Source organism: Moschus berezovskii, chromosome 2 (assembly GCF_049115385.1).
Source record: "Moschus berezovskii isolate FMDL1 chromosome 2, NW_MosBer_1.0, whole genome shotgun sequence".
Classification (NCBI taxonomy): domain Eukaryota; kingdom Metazoa; phylum Chordata; class Mammalia; order Artiodactyla; family Moschidae; genus Moschus; species Moschus berezovskii.
In genome coordinates this window covers 16,213,559-16,238,472 of record NC_142461.1, presented here as the reverse complement: position 1 = coordinate 16,238,472, position 24,914 = coordinate 16,213,559, and the positions used below count along the sequence as shown (strand labels likewise).

The following is a 24,914-nucleotide window of genomic DNA, read 5'->3' as shown; positions in this document are numbered from 1 at the left end:
ATGTATACAGATGAATGGTTGCGTGAAAGAAAAAGCTGAAGGAAAAAAAAAATTCTCCCTCACAATGCATCCGTCTCTGCAGATCCTCGCTGAATGGTTTGGCCGGACCATCATCCGCTCCTGCACCAAACTGAGCTACGAGCACGCGCAGAGCATGATTGAAAGCCCGACCAGGAGAATCCCGGAGAGGGAGCTGCCTGCCGTCTCCCCCGAGCACACGAGTGACGAGGTGCACCGGGCGGTCTTGCACCTCCACGGAATCGCGAAGGAGTTGCGCAGACAGCGGTTTGCGGACGGCGCGCTGCGTCTGGATCAGGTCAGTCGCTTCCTCTTTCAACGCCGCCCGCAGACCTGACTTCCGCCAAAGCCCAGTGTGCGAGAATTAGCGTGGCAGCCCTGGGGCTTGTCCCTCTGTCCTTGCCTCAGCCTCTGTCCTCAGATAGTGTCCTCTGAGGCAGGCAGGAACCGCCTCTCTCACGACTCCGCAGACACGCGGGGCCTCATGATGGGAGCCTGCTGGTCCTGGGCAGAAGCCTCTCCCCTCAGCTCAACTCTGGCATTCCCTGGAGTCTGCGCACCCTCTTGTTTATTTCTCTTTCCACAATCCCTCCCTGAATGAACCCCTGTATTCTTATTTTAACTTCTTCGTGCCTGACTCTCTGTGACCCCATAGGCTGTAGCCCACCAGGCTCCTCTGTCCATGGACAAGAATACTGGAAGTGGGTAGCCATTCTCTTCACCAGGGGATCTTCCCGACCCAGGGATCGAACCAGGGTCTTCCTCATCTCCTGCTTTGCACGTGGATTTTTAACCACTGAGCCACCAGGGCAGCTCATTTCTTATTTGAGCTATCAGTTAGATGCTGAGGACACCAACATTAGTTTCTCCATCCCTGCCCTCCTTCCCCAGGCCCTACATCTGCCACCCGAAACTCCTCACCTGGCGCTGTCTCTTCCGCCTGACACAGTGACCAGCACCCACAGTGAGCTGCACACGTGGACTGTGTTCCCCTCCACCTCGGCTTCCTCCAGGGGAGCTGTGTGTTCAATGGTCAGCCTTCTTTACCCCCATCCTGGCTATGCCAGTTATACATGTTATAATTACTCACTGTAACTGAATATTTGGTACACTGATCAAATAAGAGCATTTTTAAAAGCTGTCTTTCCTGTGAAAACTAAGTTAAATTGTTTGCAAACACTTGATGAGGACGAATCTTCAGAAATTGTGCTGTTTGGGTGTGATGACTATAAAAAGGAGGAGGGGAAATCATAAAATTTAGGAGGAACTTTGTACTCAGATTGCATTATAGATATCTAAGCTCTCTCTTTTAATGAAACAAAAATTATAAATTATAGGCAATGAAGTATGTGTAGTTTATCAGAAAAAAGTATATAAAAATCCAACTAGCATACTCTTTTGTAAAAGTGAGTGTGAAGTGAAGTGAAGTCACTCAGTCGTGTCCAACACTTTGCGACCCCATGGACTATAGCCTACCAGTCTCCTCTGTCCATGGAATTTTCCAGGCAAGAGTACTGGAGTGGGTTGCCATTTCCTTCTCCAGAGGATCTTCCTGACCCAGGGATCAAACCCAGGTCCCCCACATTGTAGGCAGACCCTTTACCATCTGAGCCACCAGGGAAATCCTAAAAGTGAGTGGATGTGCATTTATATAAATTTGTTGTTATTGTTCAGTCACTTAGTCTTGTCTGACTCTTCGTGATCCCATGGACTGCAGCACGCCAGGCTTCCCTGTCCATCACCATGTCCCGGAGCTTGCTCAAATTCATGTACATTGAGTCGGTGATGCCATCCAACCATCTCATCCTCCGTCGTCCTCTTCTCCTCCTGCTTTCAATCTTTCCCAGCATCAGGGCTTTTTCCAACGATTTGGCTCCTTGAATCAGGTGTCCAAAGTATTGAAGCTTCAGTTTCAGCATCAGTCCTTCCAGTGAATATTCAGGATTGATTTCCTTTAGGATTGACTGGTTGGATCTCCTTCCTGTCCAAGGGACTCTCAAGCGTATTCTCCAGCACCACAGTTCAAAAGCATTATATAAATTAAGTTAAACAAATGTTTAGTTATGTATGATTCCCCTCTTCAGCCAACTTCTGGAAAAGCTAACCTACCATCACTTCAAGCACGTCAAATGAGAGAGTTCCGTTACACCATTTTAGACACCCTTCCCCATCAGATCATTATAAAATTGGATTGAATTAAATATGTTAAATACTTTAAACACTGTAAAAGACCATCAGTGATCTCAACTTGCATTAGGAGGTGTCAGTGTAGAAGAATGATCACAGTTTCAGACCTGTTGGCATATCTTAGAGTGAGAATTTTATTGCTGAAAATAACTATTTTTTTCAATTATTTTTATTGGAGAATAGTTGATTTACAGTGTTGTGTTAGTTTCTGCTGTTCAGCAAAGTGAATCAATTATACATATACATATATCTACTCTTTTAGATTCTGTTCTCATACTGTCATTACAGAGTATTGAATAGAATTTCCTGTGCTATACAGTAGGTCCTTATTAGTTATCTATTTCATATATAATAGTGTGTATATGTCAATCCCAATGAAAATAATTTGAGATACTTGTATTTCATCAGCCCTCTCAACTTGTAGATTAGAAGCTGAAGTACTCAAAGGTTAAATGAGTTTCTTATGTGCAAGCAATCCAGATAGCCAACTCTTCATTCACTTTTCTTCCATTTAAACCATGCTGACTTGAGAGAGATGAGTTTCCCTTCCAAGTGAGATGAAAACCCTGAAGTCCTAATTAGGTTCCAGTTAATTAAGATTTGAAAATAATGGAATTGCATCCTTGGGGCTGATTCCTTGGTTCCAGGTCAGTGGGTAAAGAACCACCTGCCAGTGCAGGAGTCGCAGGAAAGGCAGGTTCGATCCCTGGGTCAGGAAGATCCCCTGGAGGGGGAAATGGCAACCCACTGCAGTATTCTTGCTGGGACAATCCCACGGTCTAAGGAGTCTGGTGGGCTACAGTCCATAAGGTCGCAAAGAGCAGAATGCAACTTGACTTATGGCACACCAGAAAACAAGTATGTGGACCACAGCTTTGGAAGAAGGGGCACATTGGTCTCCTGCAGCAGGTTCCTGGCAAGATCATTGATAAATCAGGCAGACAGCCCATCCAGCAGTCCCTGCATTTGTTCCCTTTTGCCTGTTGCCTGCATCTGCCCTCACAAAAATCCATTTTTCCTCAGTGCCTTCAGCACTCCTGTTTGGAGTTGCTGTCTGATGCTTTGTGTGCCCCAGTTCACTGTGTCCACATTTTTGGTGGCAGATGTACAAAAAATATGTCCTTCTACCCTCCTGTAAGAGGAGACAACATCTGTGTCCTGCTGCATGCCCTTGAATGCAGAAGAAACTTGCTAAGCCAGAAATTTCCCCTTTCCAAGACATGAGCTTACCCTGATGATCTCCAGAATGAGTGAGGTGGAGGATACCAGCATGGGGCCTGTTTGTCGAGTCGAGGGGAGACTGGTTCGGAGGTCACAGTAAACACACAAACACAGAGCAACCTGATCACTGGGTGACTGCAGGCAACAGCTTAGTCCAGAGCTGCCTGGCCCACGTCTGAGATAGTGTATTCCCCGAGCTGCAGGCCACCTGGGCTGGCTCCTGTCCCCTGGGGCCACCTGCCTGCAGTCCTGTGCACTCACCCAGTGTGTGCTCAAGTATTAGCAAGTTCTGTGTGAACTGTGGCGTGAAACACAGGGGAAGCACTGCCTTTGGGTCGGATTGCTGAGAGGTCCTAGCTCAGGGAAGTGCCGCTCCTTTGTTTCTCTGCCCCAAAGGTCAGGTCAGGTGCCGAGTGTGTTCTGTTTGTTTTTTGGTTGGTTGAGTTGAAAAATATCCCCTTTTCTGCTGCCATGTTAAATCTAGAATTTGACACAGATACTTGTATTATTTTATTTATGACATGTGCTCAATTGCTAAGTCGTGTCTGACTCTTTGTGACCCCATACACTGGAGCCGCCAGGCTCCTCTCTCCATGGAACTTTCCAGGCAAGAATACTGGAATGGGTAGCCATTTCCTTCTCCAGGGGATCTTCCTGACGCAGGCATCGAACTCGCATCTCCTCCATTAGCAGGCAGATTCTTTACCACTGAGCCACCAGGGAATACACACCACTCCTATTTCTTAAATAGTGACCCTGCCTGACTCTGATGTGATAGGATGACAAGGCCTCGACTCCTTTTGGAGTTATGGCCTGAGCCGTTTCCTTCAGAAAGGTTGGCAAGGGAGGATGGTGGGGTGCCAAATGGAGCCCCCAAAGACATCTTAGGGAGTACTGACTGTTTTCAGGAAACTACAGCTTTCTGGTGCTTTTCCTCCAGCCTGCCCTTCCTCAGTCAGGTGAGAGTGCTTAGAAGCCACCCTGTGTCAGGGCTTCTAGAGAAGCAAGCATGCCTGCGAGAGGGAAACAGCACTGCGTCTGGAATCCCTGCAGGTGGGCAGGGCATGTGAACAGCTTCTGCTGAGCCGCTGACTTTCTGGGTTTGGAGAAAGTTGTAGTGAAGAAAGTTTGATGTTTCCATCTTCTTAACTTTGGAGTCAAAGTCCTCTAAACTAATGGAACCCTTACTAAATTCTCAGCTGCATCTTATATGGATCCCACGTAGCACAATTTTGAAGCCCAAACTTAAAGCAGTTTCTTTGAGTGGACTTGATTGTAAAGATCAACTTGGTGGGAACAGTTTTTAAATTCCTTGGGACCCAGGCTGCCGTAGAAGGTATCATGGATGACCTTGACCCTGCCCAGCCTTTAAGGCAGGCTCTGCAGACTTCCTGTAGGGAACCAGTGTAGGGAAAGAGCAAGTTAGCCAAGACGGCATGGTCAGACTCTCTTGCCTCGCAGCCTCTTGCTCTTGCCCCACGTTTTGTAAATAATGGTTATGTAACAGCTGAGATCGCTTATAGCACAGCACGTGTCATGAGGTACTCTCTTGGCCACCGGCTACTTTTGTTCTGTAAGCATATATAAGCTCCACCTGGAAAGCCCTTGTGGTTAGATTAGGTTCTGTTCTGACTGCTACATCAGCCAGGAGAAAATAAACGTGTCTGCAGTTCCTACAGCTCCTAAAGTCTTCTTCCAGCCTCTTAGCTCATGCCTTGCCTACCTTGGGTTCAACAAACAGTGCACACAGTGAGATACAGCACGGCAACCAGATAGAAACTCTTGTTGTCATTCAGTCACTCAGTTGTGTCTGACTGTAGCCCCACGGACTGGCAGCACACCAGGCTTCCCTGTCTCCACTCTCTGCTGAAGTTTCCTCAAGTTCATGTCCATTGAGTCAATGATGCTATCTAACCATCTCATCCTCTGTCACCCTCTTCTCCTCCTGCTCTCAATCTTTCCCAACATCAGGATCTTTTCCAGTGAACTGACTTTTCATATCAGGTGGCCGAAGTACTTGAGCTTCAGCATCAGTCCTGATTTAGGATTTGTGGGCCATCTGGTCTCTGTCTCAGCTACTCAGCCCTGCTGCCATGGTGTGAAAACAGCCAGGGACAAACAGATGAGCACAGCTGTGCTCCAATACAACTATAAGGACAGTAAGAAGTTTGGATTTCATATAATTTTCATGTCAAAAAATAGTATTCTTCCTTCGATTATTTCTGAATCGTTTAAAAATGTAAAAACCGTTCCTAGCTCATGAGCCATGCAGAAAGTAGATGGTAGGCCAGAGTTGACCTGTGGTCCATAATATTCTGAGCCCTACCTAAATGAGATCCAGCTCTTTCCTCAGTCAGCTTTCAGCAGCACATCACCACTGCACTGGGAAACTGGGCTGGGTCCTAGAGAGCGCTTGTGCTAAGTTACCTCTCGGGATGGTTTCATGTAATTAAGCAAATTATTCCTTTGATTAGTACCATGCTTGGCAGGTCCAGTTGGAGGCCTCAAGGAATGAATCTGTTTAGCCCCAGTTCCCTTACCCTGTTTTCAGTCGGGTGACTTTCATTAGCCTGAAGCAGAAAGAGCAGTGGTTCTTAATTTCCCACCTCTGCAAGCTCGGCAGCCTCTTCACAGTCAGATCTTATCCCACCCACCCCGCCTTCCTGAGCCAACGTGCAAAGACACTGGCTCCGCCGTCTGGTAGGGTGTGCCTAAGTGGCGACTGTCAGAGCGAAGCTGGACTCTGAGGAAGCTCAGTGGCGTTTCTTCCCCAACCCCACCCCTGCTGCTGTATGCAACAGCATATTTTGTTGAATTATGCATTTAAAACTATTGTTAAGCATGTTTCTGTTCCTTCTCTGTAATATGGTTGTTCTTAAGAAATGAGCATTCCAGCTGTCTGCTGTTTAATTTTTGTACAGTATCATAATTGGTGCCAGATAAGGAGGATGGAAAATTCAAAGATGCCTGCCCCTTGGAAGGAGATCTATGACAAACCTAGACAGTATATTAAAAAGCAGAGACATCACATTGCCAACAAAGGTCCATCTAGTCAAAGCTATGGTTTTTCCAGTAGTCATGTACGGGTATGAGAGTTGGACCATAGAGAAGGCTGAGCGCCAAAGAATTGATGCTTTCGAACTGTGGTGCTGAAGAAGACTCTTGAGAGTCCCTTGGACTGCAAGGAGATCCAACCAGTCCATCCTAAAGGAGATCAGTCCTGAGTGTTCACTGGAAGAACTGATGTGGAAGCTTCAATACTTGGGCCACCTGATGCAAAGAGCCCACTTACTAGAAAATACCCTGATGCTGGGAAAGATTGAAGACAGAAGGAGAAGGAGGCAGCAGAGGAAGAGATGGTTAGAAGCATCACTGACTCAATGGAAATGAATAAAAGCCAACTGCAGGAGATAGTGGAGGATAGGAGAACCTGGTGCTGCAGCCCAGGGGATCATGAAGAGTCACACACGACGTAGCAGCCGAGCAACAACAAGGAGGATGGACATAACCATCCTGCCTGCTCTTCCTTGTCTTGTTCCTTGTGTCCTCACTTACACACAAGAGAAAGCTGTTGATCGGGTGGCTGGATGTGTTTGGAGACTTGGTCTGTATTTTCTTAGTCATACGGTCCTCTATTCAGCCTTTCTTCAGAAAATGTTTACTAAGTACAGAAAGCAGGTATGTGGTAGGTGCTGGAAATGAACAGTCCCTGTTCTCAAGTTCACTGTGCAGTGCAGGAACCAGCAGACCACATAGTAAATGCACAGTGCAGAGCTGTCCCAGGGTGCGTGAGACCGCACGGGAGAGGACGGGCCCCATCTCGGGATCAGGGACGATGTCCCAGCAGGGATGGTGTGCACAACAAGACTTTAAAAAGCTTGAGGGACTAACCAGGCTCTGAACGCAAGGAGGTGCATTTCAGGCAAACTGCTATTGCAGGCATGGAAGAGATGGGAGATGGCACCTTTGGACAGCGTCTGATTGTTCCAGGTCATGGAGTGTGATGAGAGAGGACAGCTAGGGGAGGGGACAGGGGCCAGGCTCAAATTCTGCAGGAGCGGGCATGGGAGCTGGGGGACCATTTCAGACACAGAAGGGACATGAACGGAACTGTATTTTAGAAGAGCTTACTGGCTGCCTCATGGAGAGTAGACTGAAAGAGAAGAAATAAAAGAAGAAAGCTTATATTTCAGGAGAGAAATGATGAGGGCTAAACCTGAGATAGAGAATGTGGGGAGATAGAAAATTGCAGATCGAGAGAGGAAGGAAGATTGGCAAGCCTTGACAGATTGACTGTCCTAATTAGATGTGGAAGGGAGGGGCGCGGGTGCTGAGGGAGGAGAGGTGTTTTGCTTTTTGGCTCTGCTGCATCTTCTTTGCTATTCAGGCTTTTCTCGAGTTTATATCAGAGCACGGGCTCTAGGGAACGTGGGCTCAGTAGTTGCGGCTCCCAGGCTCCAGAGCACAGGCTCAGTAGTTGTGGTGCACAGGCTTAGTTGCTCTGAGGCATGTGGAATCTTCCCAGACCAGGGATTGAACCTGTGTCTACTACACTGACAGGCAGATTCTGTACTACTCAGCCACCAGGGAATTCCAAGGAAGGAGAGTTGAATCAGGGACTCAGGTTTCAGATTCGGGCACGTGCATGGATGCAGTGCTACAACTGACAAGGAAGTACCTTAGATTAGGAGATCTGAGAAGTACCCAAGTACCTTCGGAGAGGAGAGTTGAGTTTGAAGGGCCTCCTGGAGACAGAACAGGTCGAGATGTGGAATAAGCATGTGGGCATAGAGGTCTGGAGGTCGTTTGGTTGGTCAGGCTCACCTAGAGGTAGTCATTTGGGAGCCATGTCATCTCTGCCACCATAAGAATCGCTACCCTTCTCTTTTGGGTAGTGATAAATAGCACAGGAGGCTTCTACCAGAAGTTCAGGGTTCTGGTTGAATGTGGACAAGCCGTGGAGATGGTTCTAGAACCAGGGAGGCTTAAAGAGCATTTATCACCCTGCCAGAGTTCCCCCTCTTTCGTCCATTTACCAGCTTCATGATAATCATATAAGCAGGAGTTTCATTTCCATGTGTGCATCTCATTTATAAGTAAATCCACAGCCCAGGGTCTGTGCTCACTTGAGAGGCTCCGGGAGAGAGGTTGGGGAGGGAACAGCCTCGGACTCCAGCTCTCGGGAGGGCGTGGGGCACAGGACTTCCCAGTCAGAGGGTGTTGAAGTCCTTCCTTTGAGGGAGAGAGTGACTTAGCGATCACACTTTAATTTCACGTGGAATCAGGGAAAACAGTCCACATTTAAGCCTCCCAAGGCATGGACGAGACTTGAAAACTTGACCTGGGTGTATATAAACAACACTAATTACACCCACTTGTGTGAGCTGATCACTGTTTGTGGCTTGTTAGCATACGCATAAAAACTAACGCATATCATTAAGTGTTGGAGTAGGTCTGCTGAGCAGCTTGTTATTATAACCCTGAACTTTCATATGCTCACCCTCCCTTTAGGCATGTCACATAGTCATTTACTCATAATTTTCAAAAATTAGAAGGAATGCAGGGAGTAGTATTCTGGAAGTTGTTAAAAATACAGACTCAGACATGATTTCCAGCCCTCACTGGACAGATGTTTCTTGGGCTCCTGTTGTGTTACAACTACCACTTCTAGTCCTACAAAGGAGCCTGAGGGCTGTGGAAGACAAACTTTACCCTAGAGGTGCTTGGTGAATTTGTAAAGAGCTCTGAACTTACAAGAAACTTCAGCAAGATAAAAGCAAGGGCATAGTAAGTTGGCTTCCCTGGTAGCTCAGTTGGTGAAGAATCTGCCTGCAATGCAGGAGAACCCGGTTCGATTTCTGGGTTGGGAAGATCCGCTGGAGAGGGAATAGGCTACCTACTCCAGTATTCTTGGGCTTCCCTGGTGGCTCAGCTGGTAAAGAATCCGCCCGCAATGCGGGTGACCTGGGTTCGATCCCTGGGTTGGGAAGATCCCCAGGCGAAGGGAAAGGCTACCCACTCCAGTATTCTGGCCTAGAGAATTCCATGGACTGTATCGTCCAGGGGGTCCCAAAGAGTTGGACATGACTAAGCAACTTTCACTTTCTATGTGCTTATGAGAAGCTTCAGTAAGATAAAAGCAAGGGCATAGTAAGCTGACACAGGGCTAAAAGAATACCCAGCCTAATGGTTCTTAGGTAGATGGAGTTAGTGAAAACAGGCTGCTTGGGAAGGGCAGCCCAGAATCACAAGGTGATCAGAGTGAAAGGCATGCTTGGTGAAGAAGAGCTGAGGGTCAGCCAGTGCCCACTTCATCGAGAGTCAAGGGATGTGTTCCATCACACTCCTCTCCCATCTAGGTTCTGATCCCACTGAGAAATAGACACACAAGTCAGACTGAGATCAAAATCTCCCATCTATTAGTGGTGAAGTTTGGATTAGAGAAAGGCAGCCTGAGCCAGTTCAGGCATTTGGAACAGCTCAGAAGTTAATGCTGTAAAAGGAAACTCTGATGGGGCGACTCAAGGGGGCAGAGAGTAGCCGGAGCAGAGGGAGGAGGGGCGTGTGCTCTGCAGACAGGGCGCTGGGCACCGAGTACTGGGATGGCCTTCACTGCTCGGTGCCCTCCAGTGAGCACCGGTAAGTAGCTGATGCTTCAGCTCTTGGTCAGAATAGCCAGAATGTATCCTTAGCAGAAGGCTCAAGACTGGTGTCTATATAACTTCAGAAAGTGAACATGGCTCCCACTTGACCTCTGGAAGCTTTTCAACTTGCCCTCCAGCTCTTTCTGTTTGCCTGTTATCCAGACTCACCTCTTACAGAAGGGAGGACCTCCACCCCTATAGACCTGTCTTAAGTTTTCAGGCAGCTGAAGACTGACACTCCAAATCCTGCTGCAGAGAAGCTTGCCATGGCCATCCCCTTTTGCCGTCCCGCTTAGGGCTCCCAGAGCATCTTATTTACACCCAACACCTGTGTGGATCAACGTTTTCACACTGCTTTCATGTTTTCACATTTTCCATTCGCTTCCCTGTCTCCTTCTCTGAAACTATGAGTTCCCTCGGGCTAAGGACAGCATCTGTTCATTTTTATGTCTCTAGCTGCTGCCTAGTGCTTGTTTTTAAGGATGTTTCAAGGTCTTTAAGCATCTCTACACACACTGGTCTTTTTGGAAAAAAAAACAATGGTAGTTGTGATCTGGGAGACGGACTAGCTCTGGAAGAGAGGTGTGCTTATGTAAGAGAATCAAACGCACATTATGAATCAGAGAGGTTTCTTCCTCTTTTGAATAAAAGGCTTGGGTGTTTGACTACTTGCCAGGACATACAGGGTTTAGGAGAGGGTGTAATGAGGCCTTTCTCATGGAGGAGCTGCCTGGACAGGTGTGAGGAGCCAGGAAGCTTTAGCACCCCAGGGGTTGGCAGTGCTTCTAAGGCTTCCTAAGCACTTCTGTGTTCACCTCTGTATCCTCAGCCCTCTGTGCCCTCAGGGAGCCTGGCAGAAGTGGCTCTCAGGGGAAGGCACAGAGACCCCCACTGTGCCAGTATGGAAATGAAGATGCTCAGGCTTGTCTGCAACCTGATTTGCCAGCCTAGAAAGGTGGACCAGGCACCCAATCCCTCCCGCCCACACCTACCTTTCGAAAAGCGTCCTTCCTGGGTGAGCTAATACCAGCTGTCATCCCCCACCTCCCTGGTGAGATGGAAATGATTCTTACCCCATGGTGGGATCCCCAGCCTAACGCTTCCTTTGTGAATTCTGATCAGAGCCTGGTTTCACTTTTAATGGAAATGATTTCCACAAGACAGGGGTTGTGTTAGTTGCTGCTGGGCTTTCTGAGAAGAGAAGATAACTCACATCACAGCTGGGGTTGAGAGTGTGCCTGGATGATTCAAACCTAAGTCCCTAGCATCTCCAGGGGGCAGTGAAATGAGAATAGTGGGCTCTCACCCCAACCAGATGATACATGAGAAACTTCTGGGAGTCGAGCAGGGTGGTGGCCGATTCTCTCTGAGATGCGAGCCTTGCAGGTTAGTGGCCTTGACAGACGGAACGGATTTGGCTCCCCCAGGACCCTTGCTTTTGGGTAATTGTGCTCACAATGAGAAAGCTCTTGAATTCTCCCCTTCTATTCACAGGACACTCTGCACGTCCTCCTCCTGCCCCTATGTCAAATCCCACGTCACTCGAACGTGAGCCAAACAGCTCCGTAAGAGGCATGGAATCCTTTGACGTTAATAAAACCTGCACTGGGGAAAGGGAACCCTTGCAGCTGATCCTTAGATTTCAACCATGACCGCTTCTTGGGGCAGGCCCAGTTGATTTCGGTTTCCGTGTTTCTGCGAGCTGGGGGCTCCACTGCTGCTGTTTGGTCAGCCATCTATGATGAACTCCACTGCCAGACCCTGCTGCCCCAAATGCCGCATTCACCTGTCACTCAAGAACCTGCTGTCTCCTCCAGCAGATTTCACGGGTAGTGAGATTTTCGTTAATATTCTGGGAGGAGAAATAGGATTTGGGGGTTTCATTTTGCCAAACGAGAGCATTTTCTTTAAAAGCCAGCTGCCATCTACCACCTCCACAATTTTATAAATGAAACAGTTTAGCACCAGTACAAAGGAAGACTTCATTTCACAGCTCAGGGCAGTCTCTTCCATTGACCTGGTTGAGCTTCATGGAAAACCTTCCTCTCGTGTTGTAGATCTCAGACCAGCCTTTGAGAGCTGCTGGAGAGTTCCATCAGATCCACACGCCCCCTGGCTTTGGAGGCCCGCAGCAGTCAGTTCCCCGTTTCCCACCTAGCTGTCTCCCTTACTCACTTGTCCTCCCCTGCCTTCGCATAGCCCAGGCCCCTACTCACTTCCCCCAGCTCCACTGCACCCCACTTCCTCCAGAAGCCTGCTTCAGAGAGGCCACCTCCGCCTCCATCCACGTCTCTCAGCCTCCTTTACCGTCTCCCCTCTCGGTGCCCGATGCAGCGCACCCTAGGTCTTCATTCATGTCACCCTGTCGTCTTGTCTCTTTATTCTCTTCCCCTCGCTCACCGTAGAAGGCAGACACCTCGCTGACGCTTCTCGCTCGCCCATAAATCTGCAGCGTTGGCACGGAGGAGGCAGGCCGCAAGGTGTTTCTAGCGCTGGAGGTGCCCCCGCCGTCAGTGCACCTGTGGTCAGCGGTGCTCCAGGACACGGTGCCTGTTTTACAGTCTAGAACTTGAAAATATGATCCTGTTTGTTATTCCTCAGGAAATTCTCACATTTTTCAAGAATGGCATTATTGTAACCTGAGTGCTACGTTCTGTAACTGCTTCTGTTTTAAATGGCACACGACAGACGTCTTTAACCAAAGAGAACTTAAGAGCTTTAAAAGTATTTTATAACTTTAGACCATCCCTTTTGACCTCTTTTTCATTTCTCACATTAAAACATATCTACCAGATGGAGAGTACTGTGCTAGATACTGGGACCAAGAGATTAGAATGTGGCCCCAGCTCTGAGAGTAGCTTAACGTTTCACGGAGGAACAGGGACACAGAACAAGCAGGCGCACAGGGCAAGTTGGTTCGGGCTGAGTGTGGAAGTGGCCGCCATGGTATTTTACCTGAGGACTTCAGCTATGATTTGAGGGGACCACTTTAAAACAAGGTCATTCTGTTTTTAAGAGTTTTCTCCTGTGCAAAATAAAAACAAGCAGTTTACTATAAGAAAATGCTAGAAATGCTGAAAGTAAATTAGAAATGATTTAATTGCCCCCTGGAGTTGTGATACCCCCACCCCCACCCCTCCCCACATGTAATAGCTATGCCACGAGGATGTTGTTAGATTAAATGACTTGTGGTCGTAAAACACTTAGAGTGGTCCCTGACACATAATAGCAAACGGATGTTAGCCGTGTGCCGGGATGCTGAGAAAGGACGTGAAGCGGAGGTGCAGGGGAGAGGAAGGGTGGGCTCCCACTGCTTGGCATGAGTGGTCCGGTTAGGTTGGGTGTGTGACGGGAACACTGCAGTAGGAGATGAGACTGGGGGTATCCCGAAGCACTCAAGAGCCAGTACTAACGCTGGAATCACAGGGAGAGCTGGCAAGATCTGTGAGCAAGGAAAGAAGGAAAGAAGGTCACACGTCAGCCCCACCTCCCATCACTCAGATGTTCCCTTGGTAGAGACGTACCACTGTTTACGTAACCCTTCCTAGTGCTGTTACTGTTGGTGTTATTATAAATAAAGCTCCAATTAATATTCTTATGCATTGTTAATCCAGTTTTGGATTATTTCCTTGGGAATGTATGCTTAGAATGACTGGATTAAAGGGAAGAGCTATTTTTCTGTGATACTTTCTCTTTTTATTAACTTTTGTGATTGTAGTATAAAAGTAACTCGTTTGTGTTATGAAAATTTTAAATTAGCAAGTAAGCACCAAAACAAAAGCAAAAAACAAGTAAGCCCCAAATAGCCATCCCCTACTAATAACATGTTTCTAGGTATCCTACAGTGTGCACATTTTTTAGAGCTTTTGACACAAGCCATGGGATGATTTTCCAGAGAGGTTAGACTAATTTAGATCTTTCCCCAGCAGGAAACAATAGCACATTGTCCCTGCCTCTCACCAAATTGAGAGTTTGTGGGTTTTATTTAATCTTTGTTAATATGGTAGCTTGGAAATGGTATTTTATTATCATTTTGGCTTGCCTTTGTGTTAACCGCTTGTGGGTTCAAAATACTCTTGAGATTTTTTACGAAAGGAAGAAGCTTCCTTCTACTATCACTACTCTCTGAAACCCTTAAGCATTAGACACACAAGCCACATTTTTAGCCAGAATTACTTTTTTCCCCAAGTAAGGTAATAATTTATATACAGTAAAATTTACTCTTTTTAGTATATAGTTCTGCAAACAAAATCACTGCGGACAGTGACTATAGCCATGAAATTAAAAGACGCTCCTTGGAAGAAAAGCTGTGACAAACCTAGATAGTGTATTGAAGAGCAGAGATATCACTTTGCCAACAAAGGTCTGTATAGTCAAAGCTATGGTTTTTCCAGTAGTCATGTATGGATGTGAGAGTTGGACCATAAAGAAGGATGCTTTTCAACTGTGGTGCGGGAGAAGCTCTTGAGGGTCTTTTGGACAGCAAGAAGGTCAAACCAGTCCATCCTGAAGGAAATCAACCCTGAATATTCATTGGAAGGACTGATGCTGAAGCTCCAATACTTTGGCCACTTGATGCGAAGAACTGACTCATTGGAAAAGACCGATGCTGGGAACGATTGAAGGCAAGAGGAGAAGCAAGTAACAGAGGATGAGATGGTTGGATGGCATCACCGACTTGATGGACATGAGTTTGAGCAAGCTCAGGGAGATAGTGAAGGACAGGGAAGCCTGGCGTGCTGCAGTTCATGGGGTTGCAAAGAGTCAGACACGACTTAGCAACTGAACAACAAGCTACACATACCACAACCAAGACACAGAACAGTTTCCTCACCCCAGAAAATTCATGCACACCCCTTTGTAGTCAACCCCTCCCCCCGCCTCAGCCCCTGCAGCCACTCCTCTGTTTTCTCTCTCTGTACTTTTGCCTTTTCCAGGATGTCACATGAGTAGAATCAGAATGTGGGTAGCTTTTAAGTCGAGCTTCGTTGACTTAGCATCACGCCCCTGAGGTTCACCCCTGTGTTTTGTGTGTATCAGTGTTCATTCCTTTTTATTGCAGAGTAGTAGTCCATGGTGTAGATGTTCCACAGTTTGTCCACTTATCAATTGAAGGATATGTGGGTTGTTTCCGGTTTGGGGCCATTATGAATAATGCTGCCATAAACATTTGCCCACAGGTTTTTGTGTGATGGTTAAGTTTTCAATTCACTTGCGTAAATACCTTGAAAGTGGGACTTGCTGGGTCATGTGGTAAGTGTATATTTAACTTCATAAAAAATTGCCAGTGACATGGCGCGCAGCAGGCGGAGAGGACGTGCGTGCCCTCCCTTCTTCCCCTTTCTTGACTCCATCTTCACAGTAGCGGCGGCAGTGTCCGCGATCTAGTCGCCAACACGCAGCACTTAGTCCACGCCTAGGAGCTCCACACTGTCGAGGTGACCTGCCAGGAGACGTTCGCCCAGATCAAGGCTCCTGTAGCCTTATCGGAGGGTGTCACTCCAGAAGATCAAGTCCTGCTCCTGGCAGGCATGCCCCTAGAGGATGAGGCTACTCTGGGGGCCAGTGTGGGATGGAGGCTCTGAGCACCCTGGAAGTAGCTGACCACATGCTTGGAGGTGAAGTCCATGGTTCCCTGGCCCATGCTGAGAAAGTGAGAGGTCAGATTCCCAAGGTGGCCACGCAAGAGAAAAAGAAGACAACAGGCCAGGCCAAGAGATGTATTCAGTACAACCTGTGCTTTGTCAATGTTGTGCCTACCTTTGGCAAGAAGAAGGGCCCTAATGCTAACTCCTAAGTCCTCTGTAATCTTGGCTTTCTCTAATAAAGCCACTTAACCCAAGCAAAAAAAAAAAATTGCCAAACTGTTTTCCAGAATGGCTGTACCACTCACCAGCAAAGTATGATAGTTCCAGTTTCTTTACCTGCATTTGATATTATCCAGTTTTTTTGTTTGTTTGTATGTTTTAGCCCTGCTAATAGATGTGTAGTGGTATTTCATTGTGGTTTTAATTTGCATTTCTCTACTAACTAAAGACGTTGAGCTTCTTTTTCACGTGCATATTTTCTGTCTTTTTTGGGTGATGTGCCTCTTTGTATCTTTTGCCCACTTCACTGAATTATTTGGTTTCTTATTACTGAGTTTTAAGAGTTCTTTTTATATTATGGCTGTAAATCCTCCATCAGATTTGTGAGATCTTTTCTCCCTGACTTTGGCTTGTCTTCTCATTCTCTTGTTTCTTTACTCCTTTTCGCTGAATCGTTTTAGACTCTTGAAGAGCAAAAGTTTTAAATTTTGATAAAGTCTAAGTTACTGAATTTTTAATGGACTGTGTTTTGGTGTCATATCTAGGAAATCTTTGACTGACCCCAGGTCACAAAGATTTATTCCTATGTTGAAGTTTTGTAGTTTTAAGGTTTACATTTAGGTTCCCCACTTATTTCCTAGCCCCAGAAATTTCTTTTAGAAAACATTTCCATTAAAGAGACAGACACCCCTGGGCAGGTTTGGGATGGATTCAGTCCTGGCAGCCTACCCAGGTATGGTGCCCTCCAGGAATCATCTGGAAAGGTGTGGGCCTCAGAAACTGCCCAGGAGTGGCCGTTAAGCAAATAGGAGTTTTCTCTGGCTTAAGACTTGGCATAATAGTGAAGATTGTATCTTATAAAGGAGAGTTAGGGCGATAAGAGAAAAACCTCCAAACTTTCTGGATAAATCCTCTGACTGCTTCCCAGAGTCCGGATGGTGAATGGTGCCAAGCACAGGACTTTGTCGATTACATGCAAACACCCATGTCAGTGACTCACCCGATCATGCTTTAATCTCATAACCGAGAGAGAGGCTTTTAAAAATTATCATCAACAAGGCAGCTCGCTAGTTATGACTGCCATTGAAGTTGGGCTTTCCTCAGAACAGCTGGGGTGTAATGTGGTGGGAAGAAAGCCTGATGTGAGTGAGAAGCCAAGGACTGCTTGCCTGGGAAGGACGGATACGCAGCTAACGTTTGACAGAAATCTGTGAGATGAGCGACCTCAGCCAAGCTGAGTAGAGGCCTGCCATCTTTCATCCATGGGAAAATACACTTCCGCAAAAGAATTCAGAAAACAACACTGATTGTCAGCTTTGTGTCAGTCACTGCAGGGCGGGTAAGAAACAGTAGTCCAGAGCATGCTCCAGAAAAGTTGATGGGTTGATGGGAACCAGAAGATTCCTGTCCCAGCAAAGGAGAACATATAAGAGTAGGCTGGCCATGGCTTCTCCAAGGGTCTTCCAGGCAGAGCAGTGCAGGGGTTAGCGTGGTCTGGCAGCTGCAGGCCATTGGCCCAGCTAGGTCGCAGGAAGGACTCACAGAGACAGTGGGAGATGCTATTAGAAGTGTGTGTGCATGCTAAGTCACTTCTGTCATGTCCAACTCTTTGCAACCCTATGGACTCTAGCCTGCCAGGCTCCTCTGTCCACTGTATTCTCCAGGCAAGAATACTGGAGTGGTTTGTCATGTCCTTCTCCAGGGGATCTTCCAGACCTATTGATCGAACCTGTTTCTCATATCTCCTGCATTGGCAGGCAGGTTCTTTACCACTACCGCCACCTGGGAAGCCCCATTGGAAGTGTGAAAAGTGAAAGCGAAAGTCACTCAGTCATGTCTGACTCTTTGCAACCCCATGGACTATATAGTCCATGGAATTCTCCAAGCCAGAATACTGGAGTGGGTAGCCTTTCCCGTCTCCAGGAGATCTTCCCAACACAGGGATCAAACCCAGCTCTTCCGCGTTGCAGGTGTATTCTTTACCAGCTGAGTCACAAGGGAAGCCCATTGGAAGTGTAACCATGGTCAATCTCGCAGGACCTTGTTTGCTCTGCCCTGGTCTACGAGTTCCTTCTTGAATTCAACTTGGTACCATTGAAGCATTTTTCATATGGGCGTGATCGAACAGGATTTTATTTTCAGAAAGATTTCTCTGGAAGCTGTGTGGAGAATGAATTAGAAAGGGTCAGTTAGATGGCTGCAGTGGTCATCAGATGGAGACCCCATAACCTGCAGTCATATAGCCAACGGGAAGCCACAGGTGAGGAAGACCCTGAGGAGGTGGAATCAGAACCTAAGAAAGGGAGGGGCACCTGGATGGATGTTCCTGGTCTCTGGGCAGCGGCTTGGGTGTGGCACCACCCAGGAGAGTACCCCCACCATCAAGGGACTCAGAGCAGGACCGAGGACCCTCTGAGCTTGCGGTACACCATGGCCACCCTGTTAAAAGTCACCTGCGTGGCAGCTGGCCTTGGAAGCCTGGTACGCCTCCACTACCCCGCCCCAGGGGAACTGTGCCTGTTCCTGAAAGCATTAGAAATACACGTGCCTGCCCAAGTGAAGTGAGCAGGACAGGAAACATGCTATAAAGCTAGTGAGGCGGCGCGGACGCACATAGCATTGAGGAGCAACACGTGGCACAGCGCCAAAGCCTCTGTCCCTGACTGCGAGCCAGGGCACTGGACAGGGCTTCCCCAAGGCACAGAGCCGGGGGAGGGCAGCCATCCTCCGGACTCAGCCTTCCACCGCCGTCACCACCAATCCCTTACCTTCTCTCTCTTCCCAGCCCAGCTCTTCTCATCTGCTTAAAAAAAAAAAAAAGTGAATTCACTCTCAGTCCTTTTGAAACCCATGTCAGTGATAGATGAGGCAGTATTCTTTAACTTCAAAGGAGAAGAAGTGAGTGAGTGAATGCAGTCCAGGGGAGTTGAAAAGTCCAAGGGAACAGGAGACGCATGGGGTGACCCTGCCGTCAGGAGGAGTGCCCTCAACCCCACCCCTGCTGGTGCCCTGCGGAGGCCCAGACAATGCCACTCTCAATAAATCGTGAAGGATCCTGAATACCCATTTTTGTCCGTTTTCAATGAACCCTGGGCATGTTGCTTAAGATATGGCCAGCCATTTGTGCTGGGTTCCCAGCTACTCAAAGGCTCGAAGTCAAGTGCTCTCTCAACTAAATAATGGAGTCCTTGCATATGAGATTTTGGGGGAGGTTTTTTTTTTTTCAGATTTCCATAGCTAGTCACAGTAAAGGTGACCTTGTGGGTAGTGTGGGCCATTGTCACCCTTCACACATCCATCCTTTGAGTGATGCTGAGCTTTGTGGGGTATCCATGCAGCACCTAATTCAATCACACATCTGACCCCTGCCTCCCTTTGGCACTGTCCTCTTCTCTGTGCTCCCTCTGCTGCTGGCGGGGGAGGGGAAGCTGGGGAGGGCCTCTACACAAACCCCGGCTGTCCTCGGGAGACATTCTATGCTAAACAGAGCGCTCTTGGCCATCTTTCCCACTTTGGGAATTCTAGGCCCCCCTGGTGACTCTGGCCTGGGGAGCGGGTGCTCATTCTCAGGAGGGTTTGCTCATGAAGATGCCTGCTGGAAGCACCTTTTAAGAGTCCCTGGGTAGCTTCCACACTGGAGTCTTGGGAAGCAATGAGAAGAATAACCTGGGGTCATTTAAGGGCTGGCTGGTCATTTCCTTAATCGTCTGTGACCGTTAAGAGCCTGACTTTCTATAAAGAACCACAGAGGCTTCCTTGGCTTGTTATTAATAATAACAAACAGCTAGAATTTATTGAGCACCTGCCATTTGCCAAGTGCTTTCAGATGTTACCTCATTTAATCCTTAAACTTTATGCCCATTTTTACAGATGAGGAAACTGAGATTCTCGGTTAACTTGTCAAAAGTCACGTAGCTAGAAACGGCAGAACCGTGATAGAAACATTCCTTATTCTGCTTAATTTTTATCTGCTTAATTCTTTTATGAACCTAAACAATGGATCAAGGGCTTCCCAGGTGGTGCTAGTGGTACAGAACCCGTCTGCTGGTGCAAGAGATGTAAAAGATTCGGGTTTGATCCCTGGGTCAGTAAGATCCCCTGGAGGAGGGCATGGCAACCCACTCCAGTATTCTTGCCTAGAGAATCCCATGGACCGAGGAGCCTGGCAGGCTATAGTCCATGGGGTTGCAAAGAATCTGACAGGACTGAAGCGACTTAGCACACATACAGCACATGAACCTAAACAATGGATCAAGTCCTACTTATAGGATAACTTTGAAAGGTTATCGTAAAATACCATGTGGTCTCATTTATACAACATTCTTAAAATGAGGGAATGATAGAACTGGAGAACAGAATTGTGGTTGCCAGGAGTTTGGGGATGGTGGGGGACAGGGAGGTAGTCTAAGGAAGATCTCAGTGGTGAAGGAAGAGTTCTAGATCCAGGCTGCAGTGGGAGTTACACGAATCTACACATGTGACTAAGTGACATAGAACTAACTAGACATGCCAGTGTGTTGCCTGGGTTTGATACTGTGTTGGAATCGTAGAAGATGACACCTTTGGTGGAAGCTGGGTGGGGCCTCTCTGTTCTGTTTTTGCTACTTTTGTAGATCTGTAGCCATCTCGAAAAGTGTGTAGTTGAATTCACCTGAGTGGGACGCCAGCCTTGCACCTGGGAAGAGGCCAGGTCTCAGCTCAGAAGTTGCTTGCTCTCAGAAGGCAGTCCACATCAGAAAGCTGCAAGTGGCCTAGGAGAGGAACCCACACTAAGAGGGCCCGGGATTCAGCCTCCGTCAGAGGTGATCCAAGCCTCTGTCGTCTCACGGGAAAGGACTGAGCTTAGAGTCAGGGCTCCTGGGCTCAAGTCCCGGGGCTGCAGTCACGTGAATTGGGGCAGGCCTCCCAGTGTCTGTGAGCCTCCATGTCCCCAGCCATAAAGTAGGGGTGGTCACAGCACTCACCCTCTGAGGTTGTTAAGAGACCCACTAAGAGGACACGTTAATGTGCACATGTTTCGCACAGAACGATTTACTGTGAGTATTCATCTTGTTACCGTCGTCAGTGTGATTTTATCTGTTCCCAGGCGTACCCTCTGCTTCGTAGTCAGACCAGTCTTGTATGTATTCACAGTGAACATTCTTTTATTTCTCTGGTTTGGATCACTTATTCTTCCAACAGTTATGTCTTGAGTGCCTACTTTGTCGAAGACTCTTGAGGACCCACTGATGGACGTGACCTGTGTGGTCTGTGCTCAGAGTGAGCCACAGTCCTGTTTCCTCCCATTCCCTGCAGTCTCCCACTCAAATCAGGGTGTCCTGCAGACTCACAGGGCCTTGCCTCTTCCATGCAGCCATGCCACCAGCCCCTTCTCTGAGCTCCAGCAGCGCTAGAGTCAGTGTGGCTCGGTCATCTCTGCCAGCCTGGACTGTCCTTTTCCCCTGTGCCTCCCGGGGTGCCCAGCCTGGTCCTGAGCAGAACAGGGAGCGTGTTTAGCAAGTACTTGCCCAAAGAACTGTAACGTTCGTAGCTAGAGGCACCCAGGACAGTCTCTCTTCTGAGGCTTTCACTTTAGAGATGACGTGAGGGATAGCCCACAGTCTACGTAATGGAGACTGGCTCTCTGGGTCCCCAACACATTTCTTCAGTAGGATATTAATAGATCCTGTATTAATCTTCGTTTTTGTTGTTGCTCTTTTTTTTTTTTTTTTCATTCCTGCTATTCAGTGTTTTGACTAGCTGGCTGGCACTTCTTCTTGTAGCCTTTTGCAAACCTGAAGCCCTTGGCTGCAGTTTTGCTCTTCTAACTGTGTGACTGAGCCGTGTCAATCAGAGGGCAAGTTCGTTGAACTGGAGAAGCAGAGCCAGCCCATGTGGCTCTCTCTCCCTTGCCTTCATTTGAGTGGGCTTACCTGGCACCCCCAGTCTGCTGGCAGGCTCCGGCCTCTGGCAGGCCCACCCAGACGTCTCCCTTCTGTGGTCCAGCTTCTCTACCTGAAGCTGGGCGGCCGGTCTGCACAGTTTCTCACTAAAGCAACTGGCCTTCAATTTCAGTTGTTCTTTGGTCAGACCTTTGCCAGCGAGCCCTGCAAGACTGGCACTCTGAACCCCAGTTACTGCCCTCTGTCTCTTGGAATCTGTGAGAGAGAAGTACATGGTTAGAGCCCCAGCATCCAGCTTAGTGCCCTCTTCACAGATGAAGGAATAGCAGGTGTGGCCTCCTAGGACTGTGCAGACTGCAGTTAGGTGGTTAGGGTTCCCTTTCTGGCTCTGCTAAGTGGATTGGTAAAGCCCCTGACCTTGGGTAGGCAAGCTACTTAACCTCTCTGCACCTCAGTTTCCTCGCCTGAAAAAATGGCAGTAATAGAACCGGTACATGTGACGTGCTCAGTGCTGTGTCTGGTTGAATACTGGAACCTCTTATTTCTGCTGCTAATGGCATGGCCTTACAGCCCCTCGGAATTCTTTTTTTTTTTTAAAGGTTCGTGGGGATCAAAAGCAGAAATCGATGGGGCTGTCTCTGTTGCCGCTGACAATCTAGTTGGACGGTGTGAGAGTTAAACAAATATACAGCTGGAGACATGTTTCAACTTGAGAATAAATGGGAAGAATCCAACCGCGATAGAAGCAGTTTTCCCACATCCGGACTGTCAGAAGCCAGCCTCCGCCGTGCTCTAGCAGGTCGTCGCGGCCTCTTCCCTTCCCAGGCAGGGATTAACAGACAAGTTGTTGCTGGTGCAGAGGTGCCGGGCAGCTCCACCTTGAGACACATCTGCCAACCTGGCGGGGCCTTGGGAGCTTTTCTGTTGAGGCGTGAGCCTCACGTTGGGGCACCGTGGCCTCCCTGCCTGCTGCTGCAGTGGGGAGCAACCCAGGAGACCTGGAACACGGTCCAGTGGGGCTGCCTGTGACGGACGACCCAGCAGCAGCACAGCCCCCCAGCCACCGCAAGAGCTGGCAGGGCTCCTGAAGCCAACGGGGAGGCTATGAAGCATGTGTCTTCTTGCAGAGTACCCCCCTGCTGCGTGTCCTGCACACAGAGAAGGGGCTTCCCAAATACCACTCCAGTTAAGAAATTGAACCCTCTTATTGTGGAAATGCGTCTGGTATTAGAGTGATCATGTCTGGAACTGTTGAGTCTCCCCGTCACTTGTTCCAGTGTGCTGTCCTCTAAATTTGATCTCAACTCATTATAAGGAATAACTCTAACCCTTATTACATCAGGAGAATTTATTTTGCCATAGCCAGGTACTGTTCTAATGTGCTTTCTCTCATGTGATTGCCACACAACCCTGTCAAGTAGGTACTGTTTTTGTCCCCATTTTACAGAGGAGGACACTGAGGTGCAGAGAGGTAAGGTAACTTGCCTGGGGTCGAGTTGCTCATAGGAAGTAAAGCCAGGATTCGAAACCAGCTTCTGAAGTGTCTGTGCCCTTTCCTTCTCTGCAGCATTGCTTGTTGTTTAGAGGGGCCCCCACTCAGAAGTGAAATGAACTCCTTTCTACTATAAGGCCTGTGTCCCAGGCAGGAGGGTCGCTGCTAAAGGTGACCTTTTAAGAGTGCTGGAAAGAAAACCTGCCCAGTGCTCTGGACAGTTATCCTAGAGGATTTCCAAGGTCCCTGCAGTCTGTGGGGGGCCTCTGACAGCCCCCCGAGTTCCAGCCAAGAGCCTCTTGAGAGATTACACAAACGTTGGAGGGAAAACACGTTTCTGCCCAATGAAACTGTTTCCTTAAGGTTATTGTGAAACTTATTCTTTTTAACATTGAACATTACGTCTAGTTCTTAAACGATTTTCAACTCTGCGAGATTATCCAAAGATTCTCTATTACCAAAGCTGATTTTTCAGTTAGCAAGGCAAATAGAAAGTCTGCTTTGCTGGATCCGAGCCCTCTCTAATATCCTCCCCTAACCTCTTTAGATGTTTTTGATCTTTGCATATCATCCTAGCTATAAGCTGCTTTCTGTATTTTCTTTAAAGATCACAATGCTCATTTGTTCTCTGGTTTTTACCATAGTTAGAATGGTAGCTATTTGAGTGATACATTCTTCAAAAAGAAAAGGCTGTTTGAGACACTAATCATTATTTTGGATGAGAACAGAAAGCTCCCATAACCTCAGGTATGGTTCCCCTAGGTGTCCCTTTCAGGCTGTTGTGAGCAATCGAGTAAGTGTTGTCTGATCGATAGGCATTTTGAGACTGGATGGCTGTGGACAGTGATGGTTTTGCCAGGAGGCGCTGCTAAGCCACTGCTGTAGGTTGAAGGCAGGAGCAGGACAGTGGGGCAGATTGGCAGCCCTCAGACCAGAAAGGACCTTAGAATGTTGTCCTGGAATATGTTGTCCAGACACTTGGCCTCACCTGGGTGGAAGGAAACACGGTGGTGTGGAAAGTCATGAACTTTGACGGTTGCTCTTGGCCACATAAAACAGCAGGATGCAAGGAGATTCTTTTCTGCTGCCTCTTTATGAAACATCTAAAGATGTGAGCACTGCTGCTGCTGCTGCTAAGTCACTTCAGTCGTGTCCGACTCTGTGTGACCCCATAGATGGAAGCTCACCAGGCTCCTCCGTCCCTGGGATTCTCCAGGCAAGAACACTGGAGTGGGTTGCCATTTCCTTCTCCAATGTGTGAAAGTGAAAAGTGAAAGTGAAGTCGCTCAGTCGTGTCCGACCCCTAGCGACCCCACGGACTGCAGCCCACCAGGCTCCTCCATCCATGGGACTTTCCAGGCAAGAGCACTGGGATGTGAGCACTGGACCTCCTCAAATCTTCAGAGCTTCTCTTCTGACAGATTTAGCAGCGACTTATTACCATGGTTTTCTTCCAGTAAACCTAGAAAGTATTTCACATTCATCCATAAAACAAACCATGGGGATGACCATAAAGGAACTCAGCCCCATTTTACAGGTGGGAAGGCTAAGGCCTTCAGAACCCCACACCAGCCCGGAGTCGGGGGAGGAACAGAGGCAAGGCCAGGGCTGCTGGCTTCCAGCATAGGGTTATATAACTGCAACTCCTCAAGTCCCTGGAAAC

The 24,914-nt window shown here is 48.0% G+C and overlaps 1 protein-coding gene and 1 pseudogene across 3 annotated transcripts in view; both read left to right on the top strand.

The window, feature by feature from the left end:
• Positions 1-24,914, top strand: part of DIS3L2 (DIS3 like 3'-5' exoribonuclease 2) — a 368,569-nt gene that overhangs the window by 278,797 nt on the left and 64,858 nt on the right. For all 3 annotated transcript variants that reach the window (XM_055397563.2, XM_055397562.2, XM_088844794.1), the window contains exon 13: positions 83-316. In XM_055397563.2, coding sequence (XP_055253538.2) covers positions 83-316 — 234 coding nt within the window. The remainder of the gene's footprint in view (positions 1-82; positions 317-24,914) is intronic.
• On the top strand, positions 9,938-15,920 carry LOC148778491 (ubiquitin-like FUBI-ribosomal protein eS30 fusion protein pseudogene; annotated as a pseudogene).